At 36.6% G+C, this 13,319-nt stretch overlaps 1 protein-coding gene across 6 annotated transcripts in view; it reads left to right on the top strand.

Moving 5' to 3' along the window:
• The window catches only part of Acaca (acetyl-CoA carboxylase alpha), a 226,922-nt gene that overhangs the window by 79,799 nt on the left and 133,804 nt on the right, over positions 1 to 13,319 (top strand). For all 6 annotated transcript variants that reach the window (XM_077801005.1, XM_026398068.2, XM_026398066.2 and 3 more), the window contains 7 exons: positions 634 to 784; positions 2,088 to 2,222; positions 2,520 to 2,666; positions 3,440 to 3,628; positions 4,316 to 4,416; positions 5,194 to 5,282; positions 9,159 to 9,283. In XM_077801005.1, the coding sequence (XP_077657131.1) occupies positions 634 to 784; positions 2,088 to 2,222; positions 2,520 to 2,666; positions 3,440 to 3,628; positions 4,316 to 4,416; positions 5,194 to 5,282; positions 9,159 to 9,283 (937 nt within the window). The remainder of the gene's footprint in view (positions 1 to 633; positions 785 to 2,087; positions 2,223 to 2,519; positions 2,667 to 3,439; positions 3,629 to 4,315; positions 4,417 to 5,193; positions 5,283 to 9,158; positions 9,284 to 13,319) is intronic.

A 13,319-nucleotide genomic window follows, 5' to 3' on the forward strand; every position in this document is an offset into this window, starting at 1 on the left:
AAGAAAAAAAGAAGACCTATCTCCCAACCACTCTGGTGTGGGTAGAGAATGAAAAGAAGTTCTTTTCTTTATAAAGAACTATTAAAAGTTTCTTGTACATTTTTGTAGAACTTTTATAATGTATATACAAGTTACATATATGTGTATACTATATTTTTCCTTTAAAGATATTCACAAATAAAAATATCCTTTAAATACTATTAGTATCTTAGTTTTTTTTTTTTTTAACATATATTGTAGACTGTACAATACCATTCATAGTGTTGTGAGAATTTAATGAATTAACACACTTAAAGTGCTTAAAATTTTGCCTGTGGCATAGTTAGGGTTTAGGCCATTATCATTATTATTAGATCATCATTATTTTTGTATATTTGTGTTTTATAGAGGTGCCCCTTCTTTTTAATGGTCTTGCACTATTCCATTATGTGAGTGTACCATAGTTTATTTAATCTGACCCTTATTGAGGGAAATTGTTATTTAGAATTATAAACAAAGATGCAATGAATGTTCTCTATGTGTTTTTGTTTGTTTATGGAATAAAGTTTCTGAGTTTTTACATTGATACCTTCTGCCATTTCCCTTTACTCCTGAAGTGCTTTTTTGTCTTACATACTTCAACTTACCTCCTAGATATCGAATCACGATTGGCAATAAAACCTGTGTATTTGAGAAGGAAATTGACCCATCTGTGATGCGCTCACCATCTGCTGGGAAGTTAATCCAGTACATTGTGGAGGATGGAGGCCATGTGTTTGCTGGCCAGTGCTATGCTGAGATTGAGGTCAGGGTAGTGAATAGGCTGCTGGGTCATGGGAGGGAAGTTAAGAAAAGAGTTAGCTGGAATGGACTAGAGCTGAAAAATAACAGAAAGGAAATAAAAAAGAACGACATTGGTCGGTTTAATTGAGATTGTGAACCTTAAGATTTTAAAAGCAAAATGCTTGCTGTTTTTCAGGTAAAGGAACTCTGGCTTTAAAAATAGATGGTAGGCAGTAGCACCTACTGTTAGGTGTTGCATTAACCACTGATTGTACAGAGAAAATATGATAGAAGTTGGGACACAAAATAGACAAGTAATGAAATATGATGAATTCTGAGAGAGATCTAAGTACAGAGTGCAGAGGATCACATAACCCAAATCATAGTAAGGGTGCATAGTAAGGGAGGACATTCTAAAAGAAGGGACATTTATATTAGTTTTTAAAGGTAGTACTAGATAAGGTGAAGAAGGGTAAGGAAGAATGTGTAAAGTTGAGGGAATACCATGAAGGCCCAGAAGCAAGATAGTATGATAGTATTTAGGGACCATCAGTATATATTAGTATTGCTTGAGAATAGGCTAAGGTCAAATGGAATGTGGTAAGCAAACATGCTAAAGAACTAGTATAGTGTGAGATCTTAAATGTAAGGTCGTAAAAGACCTTATTCACCATGCTAGTAAGTTTCCACTTACACTGAAGGCAGTGAGGAATCATTGAAGGATTTTAAGTGGAAAAGAAATACGAGATTTGGGCTCCAGAATTACTGTTTTTTTGGGGAACCTTGTTGAAGGTATATAACTGATAGGAAAATCTTTTAGAGGTTTTTGAAGTACTCTAGGCTAGAAATGAGAAGGGCCTACACCAAAGACATGGCAAGAGAAGGAACATTTTTGAGAGAAGATGTACTTGATTTGGGTTGGTAATTGGTAGATAGAGGAGGAAAAGGAGTGAAAAATAACCCCTAGTTTTTGGCCTCCTGAATATCTTCAGTAGGCAAACTGAGAGTGAACACCCAAATTTACTGGTATAAAGAGACCAAATTGTTCATCACTTCTAAATACAAAACAAATATTATCACAAACTGTAGCAAAATGGATAGAAACAGAGGAAATATCAGTAATTATTATAAGTCCTTAAAGCTAGGTCCTGAAAGATTTTCTGCTTGCTTGCTTCATCAATCCACAGGAGATTTTAGTAGACACCTATTTTTCTGGGTTGAAATAAATGTAGTTCAACTTAGATGCTAAGGAAAAACTGACGTCCTTGAAACATTCATCTGTATGAAAAGAAATCAGACTACAAGTTATTTATTTTTTACTATAGGTGATGAAGATGGTGATGACCTTAACAGCTGCAGAATCTGGCTGTATTCATTATGTCAAGCGACCTGGAGCAGCTCTTGATCCCGGCTGTGTAATAGCCAAAATGCAGTTGGACAACCCCAGCAAGGTTCAGCAGGTATGGAGGAATGTACTCTTAATTGCTTGGTTTGCCAATGTTTCCTTAAGCTGTTTTTCCGCTTGATGTGATATGCCTTGTATCTGTGCCTGTGATATTGTGGAACTAGAGTTTGCAAGAGTCAATACAATACTAAGATTCTGTAATTTCCTCATGATGTTTCCTCCACTGACTTCTCTCCTGGTAACTGGATTCAGGGAAGAGATGTCTGGATTTTGAATGATGATACTGAATTGCAGTTGTGTTTGTGCCCTGAATAGAAATTAATGAATGACAGTCTCTCATTGGGGTTGACAGGCTGAACTTCACACGGGTAGTCTGCCACAGATCCAGAGCACAGCACTCAGAGGCGAGAAGCTCCATCGAGTGTTCCACTATGTCCTGGATAATCTGGTCAATGTAATGAATGGATACTGCCTTCCAGATCCTTTCTTTAGCAGCAGGGTATGAATCACCTATCTTGGGGAAAAGAATGTACAAAAGGGGAACAATATCAAAATAATTTAAAGTCTCATGAGATTTTCTAGAGGGAGAGAAAGAAAGCCAGTTGGCCTGGAATGCTCTCTCCTTTGGTTGTTAGATTTGAAGTCTTTAAATCCTTGCTTTTTAGCTTTGTCATGTACTTCACCTTTAGTCGAGATCATTCCTTTTTAAACCAGAGAATAGGGGCAATAATTGATGCTTACACTGAAATCTAAAAATAAATACTATATGACAGTGAATTCAGATCTCTCATTTTATGGGTTTGTTTTTTGTTTTGTTTTTTGTTTGTTTGTTTGTTTTTTACAAATCCTCAAAGTTAGGCCCTGAAAAATTTTCTATTTGCTTGCCTCATCAGTCCACAGGAGATTTTGATAGACACCCATTTTTCTGGGTTGAAATAAATATAGCCCAATTTAGATGCTAAGGAAGGCTGTGGTGATGGATCTGCTCCGGCAGTATCTGTGAGTAGAGACACAATTCCAGGAAGTGGGAGTACTGGAGATTGAATCTAGGGGTGTTTTACCATTGAGCTTTATCCGTAGTCATTTTTATTTTTATTTGGGGATAGGGTCTTGCTAAGTTGGTAAGGCTGGCCTCTAAGTTGCAATCCATCTACCTCACCCTCCCAAGTTGTTGGGATTTCAGGTGTATACCACTGCACCTGATTAAATATCTCATTTTATTTTGGGGATTGTGTTAACTTTGGATCCTGTTTTATTATTTCTTCTTCTCAGGTGAAAGACTGGGTAGAGCGGTTGATGAAGACCCTTAGAGATCCCTCTCTGCCTCTTCTAGAATTGCAGGATATCATGACCAGTGTCTCTGGTCGTATTCCCCTCAATGTGGAGAAGTCTATCAAGAAGGAAATGGCTCAGTATGCTAGCAACATCACATCAGTCCTCTGTCAGTTTCCCAGCCAGCAGGTATTGATAGGGTAATATTATCCTTATTTTCCACTGGCTACCACTGGAGTTCAGGCTGCAGCTTTCTGTTTGGATCGTCCCTATTGTCTCAATGGTGTGCTTTTACAGTTTTAAGCACTGTACTTTCCTCAAAACTGCCTCAGAATATAAGTCCAGTAATGAAAATACTGCATGTGAAATGTAAAAGGTCCTTGGTTATGAGAAAAACATGCTTTGGCCATGTACTCCACATAGCTTTGTTCTTGAGGGCTAGTCCCTATTTGGAAGTATTTTTATAAATTTAAAGTGAAGGATATTGGTAGTTTTATTATCAAATACTTCCTTACTACCTCAGCAGCATCCTTGCCCTTCATCTATAAAGTAGCTTTATGTAGGGAGTAAAGCTGAGCAAGAAAGGAGTACATTTACATCTTGACTTTAAAACAGATCGTTCATGTGAGACCTTCTGAGTAGATGGTAATTTTTAATGTCATCATTATTACATCTGTAAAAGGGCAAAAAGAGACAAAAGTTGCTTGCTTATTTAGCATAGGCCCTACATTATGTCCAGTAACTTCCAGCTGTGGCTGATAAGTCATGTAGGAATTGTGTTATAACTAAAAAGATTTCCTAGTGTGGTGCTCTGGAGGTTAATGCTTTGGGTCCCTTTGTTAGATTCCTCCCCCCCCCCTCTTTTTTATGCCTTAGATTGCCAACATCCTAGATAGTCATGCAGCTACATTGAATCGGAAATCTGAACGAGAAGTCTTCTTTATGAACACTCAGAGCATTGTCCAACTGGTACAAAGGTAATTACATATAATTCCAGATTTTCAACACCAGTCCACTCCCATGCTTTCTTTTAAATGGTCTTAAAGAAATTTACCTCAGGCCTGACTTTGAGTAAAAATAGCTAGCAATTTATATCTCACAAAGTTCCTTATGTCTTCTAACTGTCTTAGAATTGTGACCTAACTCTCAATCTCAATATTTCTGGTAACTTCTTAATATTCTTTTTTTTAATTTTTTTTTTTTAGAGAGAATTTTTTAATATTTATTTTTAGTTTTTGGCGGACACAACATCTTTGTTGGTATGTGGTGCTGAGGATGGAACCTGGGCCGCACGCATGCCAGGCGAGCGTGCTACCACTTGAGCCACATCCCCAGCCCATCTTAATATTCTTTGTCAATTATTGAGATCCAGAAATTGTGTTTTCCGTTTTCCTTGCCATTTTGATGAAGACCCTAATTTTTCTTCTGGTGTGGAACCTAGTATGACATTTATTTTTAACTGCTTAGCAGTAGGAACTGAGTCACAATGTCACTGGATAAAGGCTATGAAGATTTTTTAGTTTTGTTTTTATTTTTCTTTATAAAAGATCATGTCTCTATATAGTGAGATGACTTTTTAGGCTTGGAATTTAAATTAATCTGGTTGGTTAATTGTAGGCTGACCCCTGTCCTGCCCTATATTTAAAGGGATTTTCAGTGGAAAATTTAGAAAGTAAATTTGGCTTCTAGGTTTTTCATTCCATAGTGTTGGCCTGTCAGGTTTTTCAGTGGAGATTTTTTTTCTATCTGCTCAGGTACCGAAGTGGCATCCGAGGCCACATGAAGGCTGTGGTGATGGATCTGCTCCGGCAGTATCTTCGAGTAGAGACACAATTCCAGAATGGTAAGCTTTCTCCTGAGGACTCTCTTTCTAACAGTGTTTCTAATTCTGATGTCTAGACCAAACTATCCCTATAGGACTGTAAGAGCTAAGCCAGTTCATCTTGTCACCAACACTTCCCATTAACAAACTTATTCTTTTTCCCTTAAAAATGGAAATCTCATATCCCACTAACACCAAAGAAAGAACAACAACAAAACACAGCTTGATGAAATTGTGAATCTAGTGTGCTTCCGAGAAAGGACTGAGATTACTTTTCTAGTAGAGATTAGCATTCTTGACATCTTCTTGACCTTGTATAGTGAGAGTTGGTTGAGTCATGACCAGGCTGAAATTGAAATTCCCCATCTGAAGAGCTTGCCTCTCAGCAGCTCATCTATGGATTGAGCTACAGGCATATAGGAAAGGATCAGATTTTCCACTACTTTTTCATGTGCCATTTAGGTGGAATTTATCCTTGGCTTTCTCTGAAGAGCTTCACTAAATGAAGTAGTTTTTAAGCATAAAATACTTTGGTTAAGACTTTAAAGCTATGTACCGCTGATAATGCTTTCTACCACAAGATGGCAGTGAAACCACATAGAATTTAAAATGTTACCTAAAATTTTCTGTTCTGCTCTCATTTACATTCTTTAAAAAGATGGTCATGTGCCACTCATGACCAGCAAAATTCTCCAAGTAGACATTAGCACACTTAACCCAGCAATGTATGGAATAATATATCACAACCAAGTTGGCTATATCCCACTAATTCAAAATTGATTAATTTGGTGGATAATTAATGCAATTTTCATGTGTTAATAGATTAAAAGAGGAAAAAACATGGTCATCATCTCAGGATATGGAGAGAAAAGCATTTAACAAGGTTTAACATTCATTCATGATAACTCTGAGAAACTAGGAATGAAATTAGACATTTTAATTTTTTGTGAGGACCTACAGTTGGGCATGGTGGCATATGCCTGAAATCTCAGCTCTTCAGGAGACTAAGGCAGGAGGATCACAAGTTCTAGGTCAGCCTCAGCAACTTAGTGAGGCCCTGTCTCCAAAAAAATAAAAGGGTGGGGCAGGGGAAGACTGGAGATGTAGCTCAGTGGTAGAACATCACAGGATTCAGTTCCCAGTACCACAAGAAAGTGAGGGTGACACCACAAAAAATTAACAGAATATCCCGGGCACAGTAACACATGCCTTTAATCCCAGCAAGTGGGGGTGGAGGTGGGAGTGGCACAGAGCCAGCCACAGCAAAAGCGAGGTGTTCAGCAACTAAGTGAGAACTTGTTTATAAATAAAACACAAAATAGGACTGGGGATGTGGCTCAGTGGTTGAGTGTCCCTGAATTCAATCCCCAGTACCCTGCTCCCTCAACAAAAAAAAGAATAAGACAAAGATTTGCTATTGCTACTTATGTTCAGCATTATGTCTCAGCCAGTGCAGTAAGATCAGAAAAGTAATTAAAAGGTATAAGGACTGAAGAGGAATAAGGAAGTAGATCTGCCGTTAATAGATATGCTATGATGTCTACTTGGAAGGTGCAAAGAATCCGCAATTTTACTATTAAATTATTTAAAACCTAACAAAGCTGCCAAATACAAAAGTCAACATAAAATTCAGTTGCATTTTTTTTTTTTAGTAGAGCAACTCTTATGCTGGTTTATTAGAAGACATAAACAGGATTGTTTGTGTCAGCACTTTTCATAGTAACAAAAAAGACAAAACAATCTCAATATACCCATGTAGAATAGATTATTGCATTTTACAATGTTCCTACAATAGATTATTATACAGCAGTGAAAATGGATGAACCAGGGGACACTCGTAGACAAAAGGATGAATCTCAAAAATATAATGTTGAAGGAAGGAAATAAGTTACATAAGAATTAATTGGCAGTGATCCCATTTTTTACAAAGTTCAAAAATAGGAAAATTAAACCGTACATGCATTAGTGGTAAATGTAAAGTAAAGCAAAAGAATAATTAAAATGAAATTCAGCTTAGTAATTATTTTAAGAAGAAACAAACGGGTATTCAAATATACCAAAGAAGTTCTATTAAGATTTAGTAGCTCTGAAATAACACATGGGTATTTATTTCAACTGTTACTATAGATTTTATATATTTTTCTGTGTGTATATCACAATTAATAGTTTTTAAGAAGGGAACATTTATTGTTTTCTTTCTATTAGAGTCTTCCCCCATCCCATGTAAATGTATTCTTTTTAATTTTCCTTGTTCCTAATCATTCCTACCACCAAAATATGTTTCTCTTGTCACTTCAAAGCAATGTCTCACTAGGGAAGAATATCAATATATATATATATATAGGACAACCAAAAAAAATGTTTTTTAATATGGTGCTGGGGATTATTCAGGGCCTTGCACATGCTAGGCAAGTTCTATACCACTAAGCAACATCTCTTGCTCCACGAAAAAACAATTTTTAAACAGCTTCCATTTTTCTTTTTGAATCTTTTATGAAATCGAAAGCTCTGTAGGTATTGCAGTCTCCTGTTTTTTCAAATATATTTTAGTTTTATTTAAAAAAAAAAGTGCTGATGTCCATCTCTGATATTTAAAACAGATTAACTAGAGTTGCCCCAGTCAAATGTCAGTATTCTAGGAAACCATGGTAATGCAGTTTGAACATTACTGTTCTAGTTTATAACCCAACACAAAATCTCAACTAAAGTGATAATCCTTTAGTATTTTGATTGTTTTATAAAATTCTGACCCTAGAGAATATTTAAATACTAATTCTTCTTTACTTAGATATTTAATTCTGAGGTAAGCCATTTTCTGATGAACTAAATATTACTTATATCCCATTGTTGATATTACTGTACTATACCAGAAACTTATTTTTCTGTTACAATATACAGCTTTCTTATCCAGAACTAGCCTGTCCCTGGTGGCCTTAGGGAAGGCCAGTGAAAATATACCTAATTGTAGTCTCCCTACAGACCGTTTTTTAAAATATTTTTTTAGTTGTTGACAGACCTTTATTTTATTCATTTATTTATATGTGATGTTGAGAATTAAATCCAGTGCCTCACACATATGAGGCAAGCACTCCACCACTGAGCCACAACCCCAACCCCTACAGACCTTTTGACTTAATGCAAGGTTCTCCTTAATCTATACCTTGGTTTATGGAATTCCTAAGCATTGTTTAGTTTTTCCTAGCAATTAGGGTGAAACATTTTTAGTGAGTTATAGATGAACCAGAATCTCAAACTGGGGAAAACAAGCCTTAAATATCATTAGTGTTTCAATATTTGTTTTTAAGCAGCAAAGACTTTTTTTTTTTTAATTGAACTCAGTAACATTCTGCCTCTGAGCTACCTCCCTTTTTAAAAACATTTTATTTTGAGACAGGGTCTTACTAAGTTGTCAAGGCTGACCTTGAACTTGAGATCCTCCTGCCTCAGCCTCTTGAGGAATTGGAATTATTAGTGTATGCCACCATGCCCAGCTAGTCATTTCTTCTAAGGAATTCATTCCAGGAAGCCAAATACGAGTTTAGAGTAAGTGTGGGGTTGGATTTATTGCCAAACCCCCAGTCTTTAAAACTTATCTCTCACTCCAGTGTATAAATGTAATGAGACCCAGAGAGATCAAATGATTTGCCCAAGAGCAATAGTGAATTGATAATAGGTAGGCCTTGATCTCAGGACTTATGTGCAGCTTCTCGTGACTCTAATCTAGTGGTCCTTTTGCTAACCCACACTGCCAGTTCTATACAAATCCATTTCAAAAATTGTTAAGATGTTTCTTTTCACACTTATCAGCTGAATTATGGACATTAAGAAATAAACAAATGGCATGTAAACATGAGCCTTTATACATGGGTGAGGACCAATTCTTTTTGCTGCTTGCAGGTCACTATGACAAATGTGTGTTCGCCCTTCGGGAAGAGAACAAAAGTGACATGAACACTGTATTGAACTACATTTTCTCTCACGCTCAAGTCACCAAGAAGAATCTTCTGGTCACAATGCTTATTGTGAGTATCATTATTTACAATCAGATGGTTGATAATATGGAAAAAATATGTTTTTCTTCTAGTAGCTATGGTCAGAGGAAAAGATATTGTCTTCTATAATTATGGAATGAATGGAGCTTGGGTTGTAGATTAATAATTTCTCATCTCTACCTTTATCCTTGATCTGAAGGAACCTGCTATTTAGGAAAGAATTGTCCTGGTTATTATGCATATTATGTGCATAAAAATTCACATCTCTATTTAAAAGTGCCATGTGCTTTTCCATTCCTGTTGTCATTATGACAGTAACTTTAAAATCTAGTCTTCTCTAACCAATGTACACTCATTTTAATTCTATTTTTTCAATAGATGTAAGCAATCGTTCTAATGTTGAGACCTTAAAAAAAAAAAGTTAGAAATTCAGTACTGGCCCTCCCACCAAAGAAATTGAAATTTTTTTCTGCATCTTCTTTGTTCCCTTTTTGTTTTATTTATGTTAAGAATCTTAGCTGAGATTATTGTATTGGTAGTACGAATTATTTTGTCCCCCATCCTAGGAATATAGGAATTACTAAGTGGGAATAAGGGATGAGACTGGTAAATGTGAATAGGACTAATGTACACTTGACCAGGGGGAAGAAGTTTTTTGGACTTGAGAATTTTTAAAGATGCTTTGCAAGTCCTTAACTCATAGATCTTTCCAGTTGAGTTAATTTTAGGAGAAGACGATTGAGAAGAGGACAACTCTTAAAGAGTTCTCACCCCAAGGTCCTGAACAGTTGCCTTGCTCTTACTTGTTTGTTTTGGGGACTATAGACCTCTTCACTTCCTTGAATTCTGTTTTTGTCCCTGGGAATGGGCATTCTTGGTACTTTAATTCCATCATTTCTTCCTGGAAGGTCACCACAACCCAATAAATCTTGACTGCCATTTTTTATTTTATACTTGAGAATGAAGGGAAACCGTCTTCCTTACATCTCTGGTAAACAGCGTTGTGACTCATTCAGCCATCTGCCTAGCTGATTAACTCTAAAGGATATAAGATTTTTTAGAATAGCTACTTTTTAAAAGTGTATTATTATAGGGAGAGTTTGTTACTTTTGCTATCCTAGAATAGCTAGGTGATGAGGCACTCAGAAGGTGCATTTGAAAACACATATCACTATGTAATATTTTATTTTTTCCAAATGACAGCTTTCAACAAAGACATTATACCAGCAACTTGCTAATATTTTTTTTCTCAATCAAAAGAGGGAAGAAATCTGACTTTTTTTCCTTCAAATTTTAATGCAAGGAATGTTAATTCTCACTTGCATAAGGCCAAGAATTTCTAGAGGCAGGGGATAATGATAAGAGGGTAGAAGAATCTGTCAGTTTGGACCTAAAATGGGGTAGAATTTGCCTTTAAATGAAGCTAATTATGGTGAATTTTTCATCTTATTATGATTACCTTTTTAAGAACGTAACAGTTTTCTGCACTAAAAATAGACCAAAGCCCAGAATCCTTGGAGCAGCAGAAGAGTAATGATCGTCCAGGACTGTCGCTGGGTTTCTTAAATTCTAATTTGTAAGATATAGGGGCTCGGCTCGCTCCTTTTGCGGAGTGATTGTAAGTAACGCTTGCCTTAAGAATCTCATTATTGGAACACGGAGCCATATTTCCTCTGAGAATTCTGGAGTAGCTTTGAGCCGGGGCTGTTCATTTCTCAAGTAATCACGCTGGTGTGATGGAGAGAGAAAATGGCAGCTGTTCGGAGCTCAGGCCTTCAATTTTCTTCAGAGTCCAGTCACTCAAGTGTGTAATTACACGGGGGGTGCTGCAGAGGCGTTGGGCCCTGTCAGAGAACTGGTTTGAGGCTTTGCTTTTTGCTTTTGCCAGTCAGGACAGGCAGAAGCCAATGGGACTCTGGCTTGCTGTTGTTCTTTTTACCCACACCTTGGCATCTGATTACTTCTCACCTGCAGGGATAGTACCCAAACTTTCTTTCCAACAGACTGAGCTCTTTGGAGAAAAGAGATATTTCAGAGCATCTGGGTTTAGATGATAGGGCAGAGGAGAAAAAGGAGATGTTTGTGAAGCGGGAAGCTGGATTTGTCTTTTCTCTGTTTTGACATCTTCACATTTTTCTTTAAAAATAAAACAGGACTCAGTAAGCATAATAGGATCTGTAGGCTTATATATCATTAATTTCCTTTCATATATTTGTTGCTTTTGCCCCATGTCAGAGATTTGAAAATAAAGAAGTTAATTGATTTGATTGAGCTCAAGGCCAGCTAGCAGTGACTTATGGATCAGGGATAAAATCTCAGATGGTATTCCTTTCTGATCTGATATTACTGAATGCCAGGCATGTCTTTCCTTTTTCTTCATTGACAATGGCCAGTGACCCTACCCCCACTCCATCTGCATTGATGGTAATAGCTAGTAAGAGTTTTTTTAGTTGTTAGGATTACTCTTTCTGAAGGTCTTATTGTCTTTTACAGATGTCACTGGAACATGGTAGCATTTCAATTCCCCTAGCTTGAGTTCTCTGCTAGTTCTCCTTTCTTTGCTTACCTTGGCTTCCTGATTGATGATTATGTGCCCCAGCATTCCAATCTCTGCTTTCTAGAAATAGGAATGCTGATGGTGTGCTTTGCTGAGCTAGATGATGATTTCTGGGGCCTTTGAACCTACAGAAAAAGATCAAGAAATCAGGCTGCTCCAGTGAAGAGGGGCCTTTATCCTTTCTAGGATATTAGCATAAGTTGCCTAGTGGTAACTTGTTCCATGGCATCTTGACCAAATTTCTTCTAATCTTTCACCCTATCTGGAAAATAAAAATATCAAGTAAAAGGGTAAAGTTCTGTCCAATTTCCTTTGGATCATTGTACCAAATATGAAAGCAAAGTCTGAAAGACAAACAGTAAATTTTTTTTTTAACTTTTTTTTCCCCCACCCCTGGTATTGGATATTGAACCCAGGGTTCTCTATCACTGAGCTATAGCCCCAGCCTTCTTTATTTTTTATTTTGAGACAGGATCTTGCCAAGTTGCCCAGGCTGTCCTTAAACACGTGATCCTCCTGCCTTAGTCACCCAAGTTGCTGGGATTACAAATGGGCATTACTGTGCCTGGTAGTAAATTAACTTTTTGAACGCTCTATTTCTTAAATTTAACCTTATAAATAAAAACTTAGAGTTTAGGATAATAGTGTTTGTGTTTACTTAGAGATATTTAAGGGACTCTTTGGCCAAATTAAATTATCAACATTAAAAATATCAATATTCCCATAGCTGTGTAGATAGCAATGTACATATTGATGCTGAACAAGAAGCCCAGGAAGATTGTCTTTCCGTTAATGCTTATGTCTTATTTCTGATCTGGGCCACATGAACATGCTTCCATATGACTAATGCCATGCATATGAAACTGATTTGGTTTAGACAAGAAGCAAAGATCAGTGCCTTTTCTTATTTCTCATATTATGGCTACATATAATATATCCAATGTGTAAGTAAGAAAGAAAATTCTCAGTGGTCTCAATCAAGTTTACTGAATAAGGATGTAGCTAACAATTTATTGTTAAACCCATCCTATAACATCTTCAGAATGTCAAAAAGTTCAATCGTGATTGGAAGAAGTTACCAGTTGCTTGTTGATGTTGGAATTAGGGCAGTAGTTTATGTCTTGAGGGTATTACATATAAGGTCACGTTCTTCCCATTTTGAGTTGCCTTCCTCAGAAGTATTTAATGTCTAAGATGCTAAGATCAAGTTAGGCTCATTTGGGCTTTTCTGTCAAGCTGAATAACTGACTGGTTTTGATAGTTAAGCATATCTATTATATTTTTGCAAATCCAGCATATTCCCCATAGTTAGCAACCAATGACGATGAGAATAAAAATAAGAAATATCTGTGCTGTACCAGTCTTAACTCTTGCTGAATAGTAATTTTCACTTTGGTCTACAGAGTTTTGCAAATGACGTGTAACCCCCAAATCAGCGGGTTGGTTCTTTAAATGATATATTTTATTTTGAGGAAACACATCTGCTGATATAATTGTGCTTTGGTAGTG

Source organism: Urocitellus parryii, chromosome 7, assembly GCF_045843805.1.
Source record: "Urocitellus parryii isolate mUroPar1 chromosome 7, mUroPar1.hap1, whole genome shotgun sequence".
Classification (NCBI taxonomy): Eukaryota; Metazoa; Chordata; class Mammalia; order Rodentia; family Sciuridae; genus Urocitellus; species Urocitellus parryii.